Genomic DNA, 21303 nt, shown 5'->3' on the forward strand with positions numbered 1-21303 from the left:
TATATTTTCATTTCATTTGAATTTAGAAATATTTTTGGTTTAATTTTTTTCATGTTTCTTTAAATTAATTCATTTTTCAAAATCATTGTTGACCAGGGGCCTGGGTAGCTCAGCGAGTATTGCCGCTGACTATTACCCTTGGAGTCATTAGTTCGAATCTAAGGTGTTCTGAGTGACTCCAGTCAGGTCTCCTAAGCAACCAAATTGGCCCGGTTGCTAGGGAGGGTAGAGTCACATGGGGTAACCTCCTTGTGGTTGCAAAAAGTGGTTCTCGATCTCAATGGGGCACATGGTAAGTTGTGTGTGGATCGTGGAGAGTAGCATGAGCCTCCACATGCTGTGAGTCTCTGCGGTGTCATGCACAATGAGCCACGTGATGAGTGGATTGATTGTCTCAGGAGCGGAGGCAACTGAGACTTGTCCTCCGCCATCCAGACTGAGTTGAGTAACCACGCCACCACGAGGACCTACTAAGTAGTGGGAATTGAGCTTTCCAAATTGTGAGAAAAGGGGATAAATATGAATATATATGTATATATTATCACAGTTTGGGATATGTCAATGATTAGCAACAACATGATTTTGACGCATTATAATTTTTTGTGCAGTGTATATAATGCCACTGTTGTGTTTTACACACACACACACACACCCACACACACACACATGTTGTGTTTCCATGTTTTATGGGGACTTTCCATAGACATAATGGTTTTTATACTGTACAAACTTTATATTCTATCCCCTAAACCTAACTCTACCCCTAAACCTAACCCTCACAGAAAACTTTCTGCATTTTTACCTTTTCAAAAAACATAATTTAGTATGATTTATAAGCTGTTTTCCTCATGGGGACCGACAAAATGTCCCCACAAGGTCAAAAATTTCGGGTTTTACTATCCTTATGGGGACATTTGGTCCCCACAAAGTGATAAATACACGCTCACACATACACACACACACACACACACACACACACACACACACACACAATTTCTCAATACACACATACAGTACACACTCTGACATCCATACCAACACACCCACACAATTTTAGCTGAATCATTTTTCAGTTGGCCTGCAGTGCTCTATAACACAGCAAACAGAAAATAGGGAAAACGCATGTATTTGCTCCATAGGCTAAACATGAGGAAACCTGGTGGAAAATATAACAATTAAAATTTTCTAGCCAGAGCTCTGGAATTAAATCATAATATCATAGAATTCATGATTTTATGATTTAATTACACTGGCAGTTTTAATGGGGACATTTTTGTCTTTAAGGTCTTGAGTGCACATTCATGGTCATCCATTCATTATAGGTGTATTATAGGAACTGAGGTTGAAATATCAAAATTCCCCCAAAAATAGGCTACACACCTTTGGCCAAATTTACAGCCAAAATTATCGAAAATGAAAAAGACAGAAATGTCCCGAAGGTCGCACAAGAACTAACGTCGTATAACTGGATGCAAATAGAGCGGGAAAATTCAGTTTGATTTTCTTTGAGGCTGTCGACCTCTAGTGTGGTAGCTGGATGAACCTCAGCACCGAACAGTTGCAGTTCACCCGCCAAAGCGGATGTCGGCAATCGCGTGCACAAAGTCCCGTTTAAAAAACCTCACTCGCATGCGCGCGGCGGTTGTGGGTAATATTCATGGCGGATTTCTGAATCTGCTCGAAGGAAACGCATCATCTGCTGTATCTTTCTACACGTCCAAATAGTGGGAGCAACTTCAATCTGTACTGGTTGTAAAAGTAAATAAACATCCTTAAATTTAAAGGAATGGCAGAAACAGGCTCAGGTGAGCGGTGTTTGTAATAGGCACATTGTCTGATATACAGTGCAGCTGTTATGGGGCGCCGCTGAAGATGTAAACATATAATTTTTCACAACCGAACACGTCTTTTTTGTTTACTTCACATTTGTATAACTACAATGCCAAGCTGTTAGATGAATAGTGTATGTTTTTGATTATAACGTGCTGTAGCAGCAAAATGGAAAACTACGTGCGTCACTGAACTGGCATGACACTGTTTATACATGCTGACAAGGTCAATGATGTGTTTTATAATAAGCATACGTTATAAGAAACGTTTGTTTCCATCAGTATTTTGATTTTTCTCAATTAGTGTTTTTAATTGTCTTGGGTTTGGTTGCTTGCGTTAATAAAAGGTCAAACTTGCTTTGTTTTAAAGGGTTAAAGCTATTATATATATTTATTTACTGTCATATAATGATGTAGAAAACGAGTTGAGTAGAACATTTGTTGCTTAACTGCATCTGTTCACTCTTTAAGATCAAACAGGTGACATGAAACATGACAGCGCTTCATCCCCTGGGATCTCAGATCAAGAGAAAGAGATGGCAACTAATGCTTTTAAGGCCTTTAAGGTAAATAATTGTAATTTAGTTTTCTGAGCAGGTGGTTTGTACACACTGTTATGTTCTGTTGTCACTGATGACATATACATGTTATACTGTGATATCTCTTCAGGCTGAAAGCTATGATGAGTCCCTGAAAAACCTAGACAGCCTTCAGGATTTGAACAAGGAGGACTACAAGATTTTGATGAATAAAGCAGTCACTGAATTCTTTAAAACTGGGCAGACTACATCAGGCATCCTGAAGCAGACATTAATGACCTTGAAGAATCAGGTCAGATATTACATTAGCCAGTAATTTGTTAAAAGTCTTGCATGAATTGTTTTTTTTTTATTTATTTAAAGGAACAGTTCACTTTAAAATAAAAATATGATAATTATTTACTCCGCCTTATGTCATATGAAACCTGTATGCTGCTGCTTTTTTAACACTAGCAGTCTATCGCCATTTATAACATCTTTCACACAGCATGATCAATAGCTAGTTACCACAGTTGGATGCTCTAGCTCAAGCCTATTCAACTGGTGGCCCACGGACCAAATTTGGTCTGTTGGAAATTTTCTGTGGCCTGCATGAGGTCATCAGTTGTCTTGGGGGTCTGTTTACATCTAATGAGTTTTGTGTCTCTTCACACTGTTTTTCAATTGTTCTGCTATGTAAACTTGCTCTAGATGGACGCTGCACCACGTCTTGATGTTTTTACAGTGTCTCATGCAGGAGCGCCATGTTTTCAAAATTTTTAAAGTTTGCGCTACAAATAATCCTATCTGTTGTTTTGGTGGAAAGGGAATATTAAAAGCCTAAAATCATGGTAGACTTACAAGCATGGGTTCAGAGCAACAGAAAAGATCTATTCATTCATTTGGTCAAGAAGTTTGAAAAGTAAAAAGTTTAAATCATTGCATCTGTAACATACCTCACTGTAAATGTGATATCTGTAGTTAGAATCCTTTCGATAACAAAATAATGTGGTTTGGCCTGCATGCACTGAAGATTATTTATCATCTGGCCCACTTGTCGATGAAGTTTTATAGCCCTACTCTTGCTCATCAAAAATGAGGAAAAAATCTAAACAGATATACATTTAAGATTGCTTCAAATTTCATACTTGTGTATCTCTGTAGTTTAACATGGTAAAATGCTGTGCAACAAAATGCCAAAGCACTGTCTAATTATTTAGATTTTTGACTCTATTATTAATGCAAATTTGTTTGCAGATGCACACAGCTGTGGAGGATATAGATGGTTTGGACGATGTTGAAAATAGTATCCTCTACTACAATCAAGCAGTGATTCATTACTACATGCGACAATATTCAGAAGCTATATCCATCGGGGAGAAGCTTTACCAGTTTCTTGAACCTTTTGGTAGGTTTCAGAATGTAAATGAAAACTGTTATCGTACACGGGGTGCCTTTTAGTGCACTTGCACAAGAACCAAAGCATAGTATGGCATGGCTTGATGGTGTTCTCTGTCCTAGAAGAGAAGTTTGCTCAGGCCGTTTGTTTCCTGTTGGTGGATCTGTACCTGCTCACTTTCCAGCCAGAGAAGGCCCTGCATCTGCTGGCCGTGCTGGAGAAACTGACCGTTAAGGAAGGAAACAACAAGAATGGCAAAGGAGAGGTGAGAAATGTTTGCTGGTCTTCTCCAAATTATTATTTAGTATGCGTCACCCCTTTCTCTTTATTTTTGTTTCCTGTATCACTAGTGCTCATTGCGTTTAAATGTGTATTTATTAGTGGTAATACTAAAGAGAAAACTACAGCATATTTCCACTATACTAATGCCCACAATAGAATGCTGTAACTTACCAGATTCCATTTCTTATCAAATGAGGAACAGCTGTAAACAATTAATTAACATCATACAAAGTCCATTAAACATAAAAAGCTAAATTAATATTGCTGTGACCATCTTTGCCTTCAAAACTCCGGGACACAGATTTTTTGGTTGTTGGCAGATAGGATGTTCCATGCTTTTTGGAGATTTCACCACAGTTCTTCTATCTATTTAGGCTGTCTCAATTGCTTCGGTCTCTTTATGTAATCTCAGACTGACTCGATGTTCAGTGGGGGGCTCTGTGGGGGCCATGCTGTCTGTTGCAGGACTCCCTGTTCTTCTATTCTAATCTATTTGCAAAAGGAATGTTTTGGAGTCTAACATTTTTTATTTTCTATTGACACACTAAAGCTCAAAATATAATTAACCAACATAAAACAAATGTTTTTTTTTGCTAAGACTTTTGATCAGTACTGTATATTCCCTCAACTCTAACTTTGATCATGTGTCATCCTAACAGAGCTCCAACAGTACAAATAAAGAGTCTGCTGCTCAAAAGGCAGAGTTCATAGCTATGATCGAGGCAGCTAAATCAAAGATTCACCAGGTGAGAGAAGTGTATGATGGATGTCAGACTTGTTCAGGACCTGTTGCTGCTTTACTGTGTTGAGATTATAATTGTAACCTGTAAAGAAAAAATTTGGGGAGTAAAACGTAGTTGAATCTGTTCAAATGGCTGACTCTGAAAGAAAATGCATGAAATTAAGAAAGTATGCTGATTAGTATGCTGAACACTCAATATGCTACCACAAACAACAAATTCAGTCTAAATGTTTTTGGATATGTTTGTGTGTGTGTGCAGTATAAAGTTCGAGCCTATATACAGATGAAGTCACTGAAGGCCTGCAAACGAGAAATCAAGTCTGTGATGAACACAGCTGGAAATGTGAGAGCATTCACAGTTTCTTATGAAATTAATAAATAAATATATTAATGCCAACATTAATCTTAAACACTCACTATACTTGTGTAATGAAATAAATGTTGATCAAGTTTTCATGGAGCATTAATTTACTATGACGTCATTTGTGTATATGTTCCTCTCTCAGTCTGCACCTTCACTCTTTCTGAAGAGTAATTTTGAGTATTTGAGGGGAAATTACCGTAAAGCTGTGAAACTCCTCAACAGCTCAAACATTGCAGAACATCCTGGACCCTTGAAGACAGGTACACACTCTTTATAATTTTGACTACTTAATTATCTACATACACTCACTGACCACTTTATTAGGTACATCTTTACAGCGATTATCTGATCAGCCAATTGTGTGGCAGCAATGCATAAAATCATGCAGATACAGGTCAGGAGCTTCCGTTAATGTTCACATCAACCATTATAATAGGGAAAACATTTTCTGCCAAGAACAGAAATCTGAGTTGAAGATTCATCAGACCAAGCTGTTTTCCACTCTTTAACTGTCCAGTTTTGGTGAGCCTGTGCCCACTGCAGCCTCAGCTTTCTGTTCTTGGCTGACAGAAGTGGAACCCAACAAGATCTCCTGCTGTTGTAGCCCATCCGCCTCTAGGTTCGACGTGTTGTGCATTCTGAGATGCTATTCTGCTCACTACAATTGTACAGAGTGGTTATCCGAGTTACCGTAGCCTTTCTGTCAGCTCGAACCAGTCTGGCAATTCTCTGTTGACCTCTCAAATCAACAAGGCCTTGTCTTCCACATAACTGCTGCTCACTAGATGTTTTTTGTTTTTGCAACCATTCGGAGTAAACTCTAGAGACTGTTGTGTGTGAAAATCCCAGGAGATCAGCAGTTACAGAAATACTCAAACCAGCCCGTCTGTCACAAACAATCATGCCACGGTCCAAATCACTGGGATCATGTTTTTCCCCCATTCTGATGGTTGATGTGAACTGAAGCTCCTGACCAGTATCTGCACTGCTGCCATATGATTGGCTGATTAGGTAATTGGATGAATAAGTAGCTGTTCAAATGTACCTATAAAAGTGGTCGGTGAGTGTATACCTTATTCTGCTTTAGTAAATAAATATGAATATAAAATATCTGGAAATACATTACTATGGAGGAAAGTGCAAGGCTCTTGCTGCATAAAGTAATTTGTTTGTGTCTTTTTTTCCCCTCAAAGGTGAATGTGTGAGGTGTATGTTCTGGAATAATCTTGGCTGTATCCATTTTGCCATGGGGAAACACAATCTGGGTCTGTTTTACTTCAAAAAAGCACTTCAGGAAAACAACCACACATGCGCTCAGCTTGGGGACAACAGTAATGGACAGGGTGAGAGAATGGAGCACAACACCGGAACCTACATGCCAGATTATACTTAAGATCTCACAAAGCATACCTTAGGGGCATTCAAACTACTATGAAAAATTATAATGGACTATTGCACAATTTGGGCAACTGGATATGTATTTTGAATAGAAAATAAATATTTCAAAATTGTAAAACATAATCTACTTCAGTTTCACTTCTTTATTTATGTCTTTTAAATGTATAATAATGTGAAGCCACCAAAATGAGAGTTTCCTCCATAATTGATTTGTGATGTTTTAGATTGTCTATTGGTCGAGTATCCTTTCATTACACAAATTTGAAGTTCAGAGTTCACATACTTGAACTTAAGTATACAGTGTAAGTCAATATTCTTCATATGCTTGCATACCCCACATTCCTGAGTTTGTTTTTGAATAAATAGAATTGAATAGAAAGCACAATCTAGTGTGACTTCTCCTTTATTCAGTGAAGAACTGTTAGCTGTCTTTGTGATTTATATTATTTATACAGATTTTGAAGCTACGCATGAACTGTGATTATGGATATTTAAAAGTTTTGTAATGTTGTTTTATTTTTCCTCCCACAGAAGCTAAGAAGTTCACAGGCATCCCCATGTGTGCTTTGTTAGCTAATAAGCGCTACGAGCTGCTGTATAACTGTGGGATACAGTTGCTTCATCTCGGCCGGCCGCTGGCAGCATTTGAGTGTTTGATGGAGGCGGTGCAGGTGTATCACTCTAACCCTCGACTCTGGCTCAGACTCGCTGAGTGCTGCATCACAGCTAATAAAGGGGTACAGACATTAAACCACATTATTTTGTAAATATTTAGAACAAAAACACACACACTTCTCAAAATATGGCAGGAAGAACTTGACCTCAGATTGGTAAATTAATACTTGGTTAATCTTTGCCTATTCACACCAAGTGTTTAAATTACCAAAAATATTGTTTAATTTAAAAATTGTTGAGAATAATAATTTTTGGTGTGCACTGAACTTTATATTACCTGCTAAATCAAATGTGGTGTAAACAGACTGTAATAAGTAGATTCTTTGAGAGGAATAATATCTTAGACATTTTTAAGTTGTTGTTTGAGTGAATGAAAATGTCATTGTATATACACTTTTCCTTTTCTTCAGAGCTCAGAACAGGAAACAAAGGGTTTGCCCAGTAAAAAGGGGATTGTACAGGCTGTTGTTGGGCAGGGCTACCATCGGAAGATTGTTCTAGCATCACAGTCCACACAAAACACCATCTACAGGTAAGACAGATGGGTCAGAAATCACAAAAATTTCACTTTGCTAATAAGTGAGGATGTGGCTGGACTTCATGTTGCTGGATGTATTGCAATGTCACAATTTCTCCAGGAGATGTCATTCTTTTGAGTTTCTTGAAGTGACGTAGGGAGACGGTTATTTACTTGCCACATAACAGATGCCTTTCATCCAAACAATTGAAGTTACATTATGTACATGTAGAGTTCCTTTCCAGCAACTTTAATAACATACTGGTACATAATCAAACCTGCAACCTTTCTGCTGTCATCTCTTTTTTTATCATCCCCTTTTTCTCCCAATTTGGAATGCCCAATTCCCAATACTTAGTAGGTCCTCATGGTGGCACGGTAACTCACCTCAATCCGGGTGGCGGAGGACAAGTCTCAGTTGCTCCACTTCTGAGACAGTCAATCCGCACATCTTATCAAGTGGCTCGTCATGCATAACACTGTGGAGACTTGCAGCATGTGGAGACTAATGCTATTCTCCACGATCCATGCACAACTTTTTACGCACCCCATTGAGAGCGCGAGAATCACTAATCACGACCACCGGGAGGTTACCCCATGTGACTCTACCCTTCCTAGTAACCGGGCCAATTTGGTTGCTTGGGAGACCTGGCTGGCTTCACTCTAGATTCAAACTCGCGACTCCAGGGGTGGTAGTGAGCTTCAAATCTCGCTGAGCTACCCAGGACCCATCTTAGATCTCTTTTTAATAACCTTAATAAAATACTAATTAGCCATTTAGATTACAATTTTATCTGATGTTATTAAGATCTTTTACAGGGTTCCCACAGATCCTTAAAATGCCTTAAATTCGGGTTTCTAAAATATAAGGTCTTAAATATCTTAAAATGTTTGAAAAAAAGTCTTAATTATCATCAGGGATGAGGTGAAATAGGTGAGAAATTCATAGCAGGTGTTCCAGGAGTATATTTTCAGTTGATTTGTTTGTATTTAATGATTTTTAAGTGTTTAAGCTTAAAGTAACAATTTCAAGTGATTTTAATGAATAAAATGTGTAAAAAGAATTATTACCAAACAAATTGGGCACATTTGCTTAAAAGAATTAGACTTTAACCAAAAGGGGTGTAGTTTGCATCCCTGTATCATTTGCAGAGGTCTTAAATTTGGGGTCGGAAAGACAGAAATCACAAAATGGTCTAATGTGAGGATTAAACTGCAAGAAGATACAATTTAAAGAGGCTCTATTATGAGCCTAATTTTGTTTTATAGATTTACATGCACCCAAGGTCAAAAAACACGTCTTTTGGGAGTCAATAACTCCATTTGACGTGCGCTTTGATTTTTTAAACTTTGCAGACTTTTTTATATTAACAAACAGCTACAGTGAGGAAAATAAGTATTTGAACACCCTGCTATTTTGCAAGTTCTCCCACTTGGAAATCATGGAGGGGTCTGAAATTGTCATCATAGGTGCATGTCCACTGTGAGTGACATAATCTAAAAAAAAAAAAAATCCAGAAATCACAATGTATGATTTTTTAACTATTTATTTGTATGATACAGCTGCAAATAAGTATTTGAACACCTGAGAAAATCAATGTTAATATTTGGTACAGTAGCCTTTGTTTGCAATTACAGAGGTCAAACGTTTCCTGTAGTTTTTCAGGAGGTGTACAATTTTGTCTCTAGTGTCTTTGGACAGCTCTTTGGTCTTGGCCATGTTAGTAGTTGGATTCTTACTGATTGTATGGGGTGGACAGGTGTCTTTATGCAGCTAACGACCTCAAACAGGTGCATCTAATTTAGGATAATAAATGGAGTGGAGGTGGACATTTTAAAGGCAGACTAACAGGTCTTTGAGGGTCAGAATTCTAGCTGATAGACAGGTGTTCAAATACTTATTTGCAGCTGTATCATACTAATAAATAGTTAAAAAATCATACATTGTGATTTCTGGATTTTTTTTTTTTTAGATTATGTCTCTCAAAGTGGACATGCACCTACGATGACAATTTCAGACCCCTCCATGATTTCCAAGTGGGAGAACTTGCAAAATAGCAGGGTGTTCAAATACTTATTTTCCTCACTGTATATAATACACTACATGAATGGTAATATTTTAAAAACCATAATAGGTGCTCTTTAATTAAAAAAAATTTAAAATTACATAGTTTGCATGCACTGCACGCTTCATGTGGCTGAACTGCTCATACTTCATGAGCATCGGTGACCATAGGCTCTGATCTGGGGTTTTGTCGCTGACCTCAGAAATCTGTTTGCAACAGCAAAATATGACCAAAAATCATGTAGTTAGGACATGGCTTTACAAGTTCTAAGGCTTTGTTGAATGTGTTCCCCAGCCTGTTTAAGTAAAATAATCTGAGATAAATGGTTTATTTTAAGATTGTTTGAGATTGTTCTGGTATCGACATACGGTATCAAGTTTAACAACAACCCTGTTTAACCACTAGGATGAGAAATTGTACAAAAAATCTATCTGAAACACTTAAACTCTAAAATAAATTGATGTGTGTGTGTGTGTGTGTGTGTGTGTGTGTGTGTGTGTGTGTGTGTGTGTGTGTGTGTGTGTGTGTGTGTGTGTGTGTGTGTGTGTGTGTCTGCAGTGAGGGTCAGTCAGCAGCAATTCCAGTGGCTAGTATGGAGTTTGCGGCAATCTGTCTGCGTAATGCTTTGCTCCTGCTACCAGAGCACCAACAGCACGACAGCAAACCAGACAACAGCTCTAAGAGCTGCAGCCAGTCAGGCAGCATGGAAAGTGGCAGCGAGACAAGCGATGCCTGCAGGTACATGAAAATACACGTATACAACAACAACAACCCACACTGGATACAACTCTGATCACAACTGATAAATATTAAAGATGAAGGGTGTAATTTCTGCACCATTAGTGGCCAAACAGAATTGCAAAAATAACAACTGTATTCAAACATGTTTCTCTTGTCCTTCTATTGTGTGAAAAACAGACCAACAGACAAACATGCACTATTGGTTGATCCAATGTTGCTATATGCGGCTGTTTGCTAATTAACCAGAGCATTGCCTTGATATTGCCACAGTATTTACACTTTTAAGGGAAATCAGTCATCAGATGGCTTACTTATGCATATTGAGCTGATGACCTTTTGGGTGTGCTTTCACTGACAGTGGGAAGACTCAAGAGGGAGACAAGTTCATTCCTGCTGCCCCCTCATCGCCTTTGAGAAAACAAGAGGTGGAGAATCTTAGGTGAGATTACAAGAGATGGCCTGAAGATTATTTGACACTGTACAGGATTTTTTTTTTTGGTTAGCCCATTGGTTGGCAGATGTTGTATGTTCAATACGTTTCCATTAAGATACAAAAAAACCTTCCTCAATAATTAAAAAAGAAGATTTATCATTTAGATTCATAATACCTTACAAATTTAACACAACGTCCATGTGTGTTTTTTATTATAACCATTCTGCCCTCTTATACTTTTTATTGTTTGGCTCAGCCTGATCGATCTTAAAATAAACTTAGCATAAAACTGCTAATTGCTGACTTTTACTAATAGTGTGCCTTTAAAAGTTTAGGAATAGACAAAATCAATTTAGTTCTTTATACAAAATATTGATATGGTCACATAAGATAATGGCTAAACACATTCAATCATCTTTAGTCTGTAATAATGACATAAAATGCAACAATTATGACTAATTATATTGATAATAACTGTAAATCCAGTTAACCTTTATTAGTTTAAACCCACTGAGTCTCTGATAGACACTAGCTTTGCTTCAGGCATACCTTTTATGCCCTGTAATTGTGAATAACCCTCCCCCTGGAATCTCTCTTATTGTATGCCCCCACTTCACCATTCAATCTCACGTTACTGTTTTTTTTGCATCGGAAATTGATTAGAGCCTCAACCCCACCTCCATCCCCCTTTCTCCCCTTCCCCCTTATCTTTGATCCAGTGGGCTGGCCAGACGTGGTTGCCTGTGAAGGGAAGAAGTGTGGTGTGTGGATTGTGTTGACCCTGCTCTGACACCCTGATACTCTGACACTTTTACAAGCCCAGGCACCAGTTACTCATAGCTCTTCCTGGAATCCTGCAGGCTATTGTGTCACAGGCAGCCACTCAGAGCCTTGAGTTTTCCTCCATTTCCCCCTCTTTTCCTGTCTCTCCCTCTCTTACTCTCTGATGTGTAAAAAAAGCAAAAGCTATTATACCAATCATGTTTCATTGAAGTGAGTTTTTACCGGCAAGTTTTTAAGTTCACATGTACCCACATTTCTGTTTATTTATGTTCTGTTTTGTTCAATCTTGAGGATTTTGTGTTATTTTTGCAATGCAGATGATAATGATTGGGGATCAAGAAATGGTTCTAGATTCGGAACCAGTTACGTTTTATTTTGTTACCAGAGGGAAAAAATCCAGAACTGAAGGTTCAATTTTTATGATGTTTTGTACTGTTAACGATTCTTAAACGTCTGCATTCTTCTTGTGACCTTATCTTTCTATTGTGGTGTCCGCGCTTGTTATTTTTTACTTATTTATTTTATGAAATGGTTAAAGTGACTCACAAATGAGTCCCAGATGAACTCACTGGGCTAAAATGGCTTACTCTCTGAATCATTCGGTTACTGAAATAACATCTGAATCACTAAACCGTAAGTCATTATTTACAGTCATATTAGAAACACATCAGTATAATTACTAACTGTTTGTTAATATGACGATTTGTAATTAAAGAAACACATTAGGAAGCAGCATTATTAATTAAAACTGTAGTTTGATGCTTAAAAACAATACTATTTTTGGTAAAGTTTTTAGTTTAGTATTCAATGTTTCCACATTGAAAATTAGGGATTCCAAATCTGAAACGTAGAAAGAAAATTGATAGGTTTATAACAAATGTTATGATATAAAATTAACAAAAATATGAAATTTCTAGGTCACTGAACAAATAAGCAAATGTATGGCATTGACTACTTTGTGCAAAAGGTCAGATTGCCTTGCTTCCATTAAATCACATGAAATTCTAAAATTCATGTTCATTTTTCAATTGTTTTTTGTTCTTTTTATCACCTTTTCTCCTAATTACATTTACATTTATGCATTTGGCAGACGCTTTTATCCAAAGCGACTTACAGAGCCCTTATCACAGGGTCAATCCCCCCGGAGCAACCTGGAGTTAAGTGCCTTGCTCAAGGACACAATGGTGGTGGCTGTGGGGATCGAACCAATGACCTTCTGATTACCAGTTTACCAGTACTGTGGTTTAGACCACTACAACCACCACCACCACTCCACATTCCACATTTGAAATGCCTAATTCCCAACACTTAGTAGGTCCTCATGGTGGCACGGTTACTCACCTCAATCCGGGTGGCGGAGGAGAAGTCTCAGTTGCCTCTGCTTCTGAGACAGTCAATCCGCACATCTTATGTGGCTCACTGTGCATGACACTGCAGAGACTCACAGCGTGTGGAGAAAAATGCTACTCTCCGTGATCCACGCACAACTTGCCATGTGCCCCATTGAGAGCGAGAACCACTAATCGCTACCACAAGGAGGTTTCCCCATGAAACTCTACCCTCCTTAGCAACCGGGCCAATTTGGTTGCTTAGGAGACCTGGCTGGAGTCACTCAGCACACCCTGAATTGTAACTCGCGACTCCAGGGGTGGTAGGCAGCGTCAATACTCACTGTGCTAACCAGACCTCCTTCATTTTTCAATTCTTAACTCAATTTAAAAAATAATTGTATTTGTTATGCTGATGTAATTTGTAATGGGGAAAAAAAACAAGTCCTCTTAAAACTCCTCTTAAACAATCTCCATTAAAAATCCTGGTCTATACAAACTAAATAGACTGTACGTCAAGGGTACTCAAATAAAGTTCCAAGAGGTCCAGTCTCTACATTTCCTTCCCGACAAAGGTCCAGATAATATTATGTAGCTTACATGGAGTCAGTAGCTACTGTATATGGCTAGGAAATTGTGTATCTTTTTTTATATTAGTTTTTATAACTTGCCATGTTGGCAGCAATGGTAATTTGAAAAAAAAAGAAAAAGAGGGGAAAAAATCCCAACTCAAATCTCAAAACTGGGCAGGGATGAGAACATTGGGGGCCCAGAGACAGCCAGAGTAGTGAGGTCCGAGAGAGCTTTTCTATCAAAAGATGAAAATACTTCATCAAGACTTCATCAGTCGATGGCACTTGGAGATGAATATTAAAAGATAAGACCAACAGTTAATTTTGAAGCTGAATGACAGCAGTACAGGTTTTGTGTTGAAATATGTTACATTCATAATACATATGGTGCATAGGAGGCCTTTTGACAGATAAAAAATCCTTTATGGGGGTTCAGGGGTGTCCCCGGAGAGAAAAGTTTTAAAAATGTAAAAGTCTGAATGGATATTTGTATATTTTCCTTAAAGTGAGAATATATTAACAACAAACAAACTATTTACATATCAGTGAAGCATTAAAATAGGCTTTCCTTGCCATGATGACATCTGCATCAATAAAGCATGCAGCACTGGCCCGCTTACACAATCACTTAGCCAGGTGTCAGATAACTAGCACAAAGATTTAGATCTCGGACCGGAGTCCGTCTATTCAGTACCCCTGCTGTAGGTAATGGTGTAACATAGTTAGGATCAATTATTTTGTGCTTTCTCAAAGTAAATCATTGATAGAATTGTTTAGGAAACACAATAGTTAAGTGGATTCGAAACAAGAATCGTTACATTCCCAATGATTCCCATCCCTACAGATGATGTTGCTGGCTGATTTTGTTATGCCTGCGGTAAGGCTAGCTGGTTAATTTCTCAAATAAGGCCAGTGAAGAGACAACTAAACTATAAAATGTGTAATTTGCATTGGATTAACTCACTGCCTATTTTTATTTATTTTTTTCCTCTCTCTCAGGTGCTCCATTCTAGCCTGCAGTGCATATGTGGCTCTTGCGCTTGGGGACAACTTAATGGCTCTTAACCATGCAGAAAAGCTCCTACATCAGACGAAGCTGTCAGGATCTCTTAAGTGAGTCTGTCTCTCTTTGTCTGTCTGATTTATATCTTTTGTGAGTCCTCCACTAACAGCGTTCAGTAAATATTTGCACTCCTTCAATGCCCCTTTGATTGACGACTGATCTGGCCAATCCTGTGTGACGGGATGCTTAAAAGACAAAAGTTCTCATGAGAGACGTTTCTTTAAAAATGTAATTGGAGTCATTCATACATTGGAGTTTGGTTTAAGGGTTCACATGATCCTAAATTGGTTAAGGAAATAAGAAGGAATTTTTCAATTGTATTTTCCAGACCTGGAAAAGTCATGGAAATTAATACATCTTGCATTTAATTCTTCATAGAAAGCTCATGCAAAATTCTATTTTGAATATAAATTTTTCTAGTTATCCTCTGCAATAAAATATTTCATCAACTAGGTATTGCCGTTTTGTGATATAAAACTTGCTCACAATCCATAGTGATGTCTGATTTGTGAGCAAATCGTTCTGAGTTGGTTGATTTCCATGCATCAGTTAAACTTGTTTTCACACATTGATTCATTAGCCTGAATCAAATGGATCAAAGTGAATCTGACTGATTCAAAATTATAAAAAAAAAAAAATCCTTATCCAGTAATCAAAGACTGGAAAGGTCATGGAAATGTATTGATCAAAAAGTGTAGGAACCGTATGGTTTGTTTTGGTTGGTTTGGTTCATTCTGACTTGATTTCAAAGACACAGATGAAATTGAGACTAAGAGGGAATCACTGCACACAATGTAAAATATTTTAGTGTAGCGTTCGTCTTTTTCTTATGGTGCATTCACATACAACTCAAGTGATTACATACAAACTCAATGCAAATGCGCGAATGACGCAAATTTGTGCCGGGCAGCACAAATGGTCGTGAGCAGCACAAATAGCAGCGCAAATAGACACAAATTTGTGCCGTGCAGCACGAATTGACACAAATTTGCAGCGAGTAGCACAAATAGACACGAATTTGTGCCGGGCAGCACGAATTGACGCAAATGAAGGTAATGGTGCGACTCTTACACATGAAATTGCTCATTCACATATTAATTCGTGTTTCTTGGAAAAATCTGCCTGATGCGTTATCGTGAAAGCCTATCAGCACCTAATTGATTTCAAATGAAGGTAATGGTAGTGAACTCTTACACACTGAAATTGCTCATTCACATTGACTCGTGTTTCTTGGAAAAATCTGCCTGATGCGTTATCGTGAAAGCCTATCAGCATTGAGATTGACCGGATGTAACTGACGTAGTAGTAGAAGAAATCAAGAAAAATGGATGAGAAAATGGTTGTAGCGGTGTGTGGGCACCCGGAATTGTACGATACAACGTCAACATATCTGGGACTTCCACAACAGATACAGAGCAGCAATCGTTGTGATATCAGCCATGGTTGATGGCGGAAAGATAAGTTGTCGTGAAGCCCCTCCTCCTGTCCTTTTCCGGAAGAGAAGAGGGAATACCAGCGGGTTCGTGTTACTCACGCGAACGCGAGTTTAAAACTAATTTAATCCAGCGGTCAAACTCGCGTGAGCAATGCGAGGCACATTTTTTTTCTGCGTTGTATGTGAACGCACCATTATAAAGTGGCTTTAAATGTATGCAGCTTATCTGGAATACATTTTTGATGAGTTGTGTGCTACCTGTTCTCAGGTTCCTGGGTCACCTATATGCTGCTGAAGCCCTGATCTCTCTGGACAGAATTTCTGACGCTATTGCACATCTCAACCCAGAGAACGTTACTGATGTCTCATTAGGTGTGTCACCCAGCGAACAAGACCAAGGTATGCAAACACACACATAATCAAAACATACAGACATGCATACGTAAAAGGACATGTGGTGCATGGATACTTACATGTTTTTGCTTCTTATGACAGGTTCTGATAAAGGAGATCTAGAGCCTTTGGAGTCCTGTAAGTGTATTTGATATTACAATCTGATATTTTAAAAGATAAAAACTTCCATTAGGTCATGTATTTCAGAGTGATGCAGAATAATCAGCTGCAAATAATGTGGGAGGGATTTGATTGTTGCTTTAGGCTCAATTGTTGCATTTAGTTACATCCACAGAAAAGAAAGTTACAATTTGATATTTTTTTATTATGATCTTGAAAAATATTTTCAGAATAACATGCACTGATTAATCGTGCGCAATAAGACCATGGACATTTATTAAGAAGGTAAAAGGGGTCAATTTAGATCGCATGTTGTTTTAAGTGCATATTATTGAGAGTTTAGATGTATTAATTCATGTGTACACTGAAGTTGTAGTCTGGTAATGTAATTTTGGTGTGTCGCAGCAGGGAAGCAGACTCCTTTATGTTACCCCAGCTCAGTGAGCTCGGCCAGGGCCACAATGCTCTTTAACTTGGGCAGTGCATATTGCTTGAGGAGTGAATATGAGAAAGCCCGCAAGTGCCTTCATCAGGTAAGCACACAGTTCAAGTGAAGCACTCCAGTTTAGATTTCTTATTGAAATATATACACTCAAGGCTGCTGCGGGATTCATATTCAGCCCTGGAGTTTCATGTCCAAGTCCAGCCCCAAAAGTATACAATGTATGCACTTACTACTAGAAAGTTAGCAATCCATTTCTTTATACCACATATGGCATTTATGATTCAAGTTTATGTCATTTATATTTTAGCTTTCTGACATTAGATGTCATTACATCAGTTTTAAAGATAATTTTAATGTAAACAAGTCACACCATTATTCACATATCAGTTTAGCAAATAAAAACACTAGAGAATTGCAGATCTGTAAATGTACATAAATAGTTCATGATTTACACTCTAACAATTTAACTTTTCAGTGCTTTCTATTTTAAACATTTTAAATAACATGGCAACAAATCCAGTATGTGCACCAATTAAATGCACAAGAAACGTACTGAAGGTTAAATGATTGTACTGTAAAAAAATGTAAAGACATACTATAATAAAATGAGAAAAGTTTTAAATAACTCATCTGTACTTTTCTATTGCGTGGTATGTAAATGTTATAGACACTGGTAAACCAGTAATTAATTTACTGTCTCTTTAAGAAAATTGGCTTTGAGTGCGTAATACAATATTGGTTTGTTTTGTGTAGTTTAATGTTTTGAAAGTATTTTTTCCCTACCGTGTTGTGCTGTTGCACCTGTATTACTTTAAGTAATCTTTTATTTTTTGACAGTAAAGAATATTGTTAGCATTCTCAACAGCAAGGAATGAAGATTGCAGAGATTAACCGACTGCATCCTTTGTGGCTTTAATACAGAACGCAATTCTTATCCATTAAATATCGGATGATTCCATATAAAACGGACGGTTGGCAACCCTTGTTATGGAGTCGCGTAACTGAAAGTTTATTCATATTAATATGTAGTGCCCATCCAATTTATAAGCGTCCCACTGTGAATTCTCCTGTTTAGCTACTCTGGCCCTGTATACACACTCTCTCATACTAGCGGGACAGTCTTTAGACAATTTAACTTTCTGATTACCATCTGTGTAGGCTGCTTCAATGGTGAACACCAAGGAGATTCCTCCAGAAGCCATTTTACTGGGTGTCTACCTAGAACTCCAGAACGGTGAGTCACAGGTTCAGTAAGTGCTAGATTTGTGGTACTACTGCGTTCACCACTGTGCATATGACAATTATACTATTACTCTATACAATAACCAAGTGAGCTTCCTACTTGGGCAACATGAAACGTGAAGGCTATTTTAAATTCTATGCAGCAAACTTATGCTGCTTTATAAGGTTATCACAGTTGTTGATCATGAAGCACATTTCAAATCAGACACTTACTGGCTTCCATTTGGATTAGCATGCTGCCTTGGAAGGTATCAGTCTATTTAGACAGCATTGCAGCTCACTAGGGTTTGGACAAAGACTGTTAATTAGCTGTTCTCCTATTACAGAACTTTTCAATCTGATAGTCTTCACATTTCTATTATTTTATTTTGAATGCAAATATTCAATTTCAGGTAGATTTTTGGAATTGTCATTGTTGCTTTTATAGGAAACACACAGCTGGCCCTACAGATCATCAAACGGAACCAACTCCTCCCCTCCGTCAAGCCTGTCTCCTCCCCTGACCTCCGCAAGAAACCTCCTCCCTTCCAGTCATCCCAGCCTGTACAGCCCATACAGACACCCTCTTCCTTTACACAAGTACAGCGCAAGTGATTCCACCTGCATACAACCCCCCAAACACATGCAGAAATGCATCTTTTAAAAATATTATTTATGAGGCTGCAGCAACTCAGATGGATGGATGGATGGAGATCACTGATGCAAGGAACTGGAGAATTGTGGACTGGTTGTCTGTTGAAGTCTGTTAGAAATATGTATTATTGTCTTTTGGGGTCAATGAAATTATAAATAAATTTTATTTACACTTACTGTTAGTGTGTGACATTTATGGGTTGGTGACTAAGGCTTTGTTCACACTGCACATAAATCAGATTTTACAAGTCCGATTTTTAGGACTGACTGTGCAGTCGTTTCGCAAGTTATGAAATCAGATCGGTTCGATTAGATGGGTACTAGTCAATATCCGGTATATCTACATTGGTTACCATAGAAATAATTTAAGCATTAGTGGGACTCTAGCAGACACAAGTAGCTCAAAATGTGACATTTTGCTGCAGTCCTGCTTGTATTTTTCACATTCATGTATTCATGCTGTTTCCGAAAGTGCTCTTTCAGTACTCAATATAGTGATTGACACATGCGAGTGAAAATTAATGAATTTAGGCACAACTATAGACACTACTACTTATTGTGTGTGACATTAGTCATGTTACATCCTGAACAAACTACTTAAAATCCAAGCTGACCGTTTTGACTGATGCTTAAAATAATAATAATCTGATTTTAAACCACTTTGGATTTCAAACCACAGATGTATGTGGTATGGATTGGCCATGGAAATAATGTTTTTTGGCTGTTCAGATGCACCAACTAAATCAGATTTTTGCTGTCTCTCTGAACAAAGCCAAAGTGACCAAGTATCCAGGTTATTTGAACGTTTTTAAACTGGGGCTTAAAAGGATTACAGTTTTGAAATTCTGCATGGAGCAAATATTGTAAATTCCTAAAAGGAGAGATGTATCATGTGGTAGTCTGGAAACAAAAATCAATGGATCAAAGGTCAAAAATTTAAATGCCATAAAATCATGAAGCCATGATCGACATTAGTTAAAATGTAGCAAAAAAGGTTTTTGTAATATTATAAAGGTTTGGTTATTGTATAAATTGATTCCTCCTATACTGGTGCATAAAGACTACAATAAATGTCCAGTTGTCTCTGGCTACTCCTGTGCGGGTGGACAGATGTCGGCTTTCTTTCATGTGTGGTCTCTCCTCTTTTGCCCTCTTTCCTGACGGTGGCCCTTCACCTTTCCCCTGCTGGGTTTTTCTTATGCTAAATCCCTCTATCCCACACCCCCTCTTTTTCCACCCACATCCCTTCCCATTGTTGCACAGATCACCCTTCTGATATGCTGTCAGGGATCTGAAAGAAACAACTCTTCTTTAAACCTAGATAGAATAGATAGATTGAAGTCATGTTTGTGAAATCACATTTTATCATTATTATGAACTGCATTGTTTTACAATATCATGGGTTCAAGTGAGCAAAAACCAGTTAATGCAATTACATTTTAAAAGTAGTAAGAGCTCATTTACCCACCCTCATGTTGTTCCCAACATGCATGTCAATTTATTTTTTGTGGAACACAAAAAGAGATCTTAATCAAAATGTTAGCCTCAGTCACCATTCACTTCCATTGTATTGAAAAAAGGTGCAATGGCAGTGAATGGTGACTGAGGCTAACTGTACTCCATGGAAGAAGAAAAATGTCATTGGTTTGGAACAACAAAATGATGACAACTTTCATTTTTGGGTAAACAATTCCTTTAACATATTCAGAGATTATCTTTTGGTTGCTTACAATAGACAAAGCTGAACAAGAATTCTTATAATACATTTTATAGATTAGAACCCCTGTGTTGTTTTATTTTATGTGTTGAGCAATTATCATTATTTACAAGCCAGTCGGTCCCATCTGCCAGACCACAAATATTTTCCTGCAGGCTCAAGATGACCTTCTGGGCTATGCCCTGCTCTGACCTTTGACCTGTTGGTAGGCAGGGACACCCATTCCTCAAACAGCACTGGTGGCCTTGAGAGGATTTTTTTGAGTAGTTTAGACAAAACAAAGACTCCTTGTGATAGTTCTCTTTAAACAGAAAAAAATATTTCACAAGTGATTTAAGGAGCATTGTTACCAAACACTTGGCCATATCATAATACTATTCTTATGTTGCTAATGCTGCAGTATATAGTATTTATATTGTGCACAGGGACAGTATGCTTCTTTTTTGTATGCAAAAATACCAAGATGATTCACAAAGTTTGCCCAGATGTGAAGTATACAACTCAGGTGTCCAACTTAGGAGACCTGGCTGGAGTCACTCAGCACACCCTGAATTCAAACTCGTGACTCCAGAAGTGGTAGTCCGTGTCTTTCTCTGAGCTACCCATGC

The 21303-nt window shown here is 38.0% G+C and overlaps 1 protein-coding gene across 3 annotated transcripts; it reads left to right on the forward strand.

The window, feature by feature from the left end:
• The first annotated feature begins 1649 nt into the window (after window positions 1–1649).
• cnot10 (CCR4-NOT transcription complex, subunit 10) lies at window positions 1650–20080 on the forward strand. Of its 3 annotated transcripts, none has more exons than XM_052144010.1 (19): window positions 1650–1805; window positions 2301–2395; window positions 2499–2660; window positions 3605–3755; window positions 3869–4011; window positions 4688–4774; window positions 5030–5113; window positions 5277–5394; window positions 6328–6477; window positions 7064–7269; window positions 7618–7739; window positions 10349–10528; window positions 10890–10970; window positions 14647–14760; window positions 16414–16544; window positions 16641–16676; window positions 17064–17191; window positions 18262–18337; window positions 18773–20080. In XM_052144010.1, exons 1-19 carry the CDS (start codon window positions 1787–1789, stop codon window positions 18937–18939), a joined length of 2250 nt encoding a protein of 749 aa, XP_051999970.1. In that variant the 5' UTR covers window positions 1650–1786; the 3' UTR covers window positions 18940–20080. The 3 variants fall into 3 exon arrangements, with proteins under 3 accessions (XP_051999970.1, XP_051999972.1, XP_051999971.1); XM_052144012.1 differs by having other exon boundaries at window positions 17067–17191; XM_052144011.1 differs by having other exon boundaries at window positions 3872–4011.
• The last annotated feature ends 1223 nt before the right edge of the window (window positions 20081–21303 follow it).

This window comes from Xyrauchen texanus, chromosome 15 (genome assembly GCF_025860055.1).
Source record: "Xyrauchen texanus isolate HMW12.3.18 chromosome 15, RBS_HiC_50CHRs, whole genome shotgun sequence".
Taxonomy (NCBI): Eukaryota; Metazoa; Chordata; class Actinopteri; order Cypriniformes; family Catostomidae; genus Xyrauchen; species Xyrauchen texanus.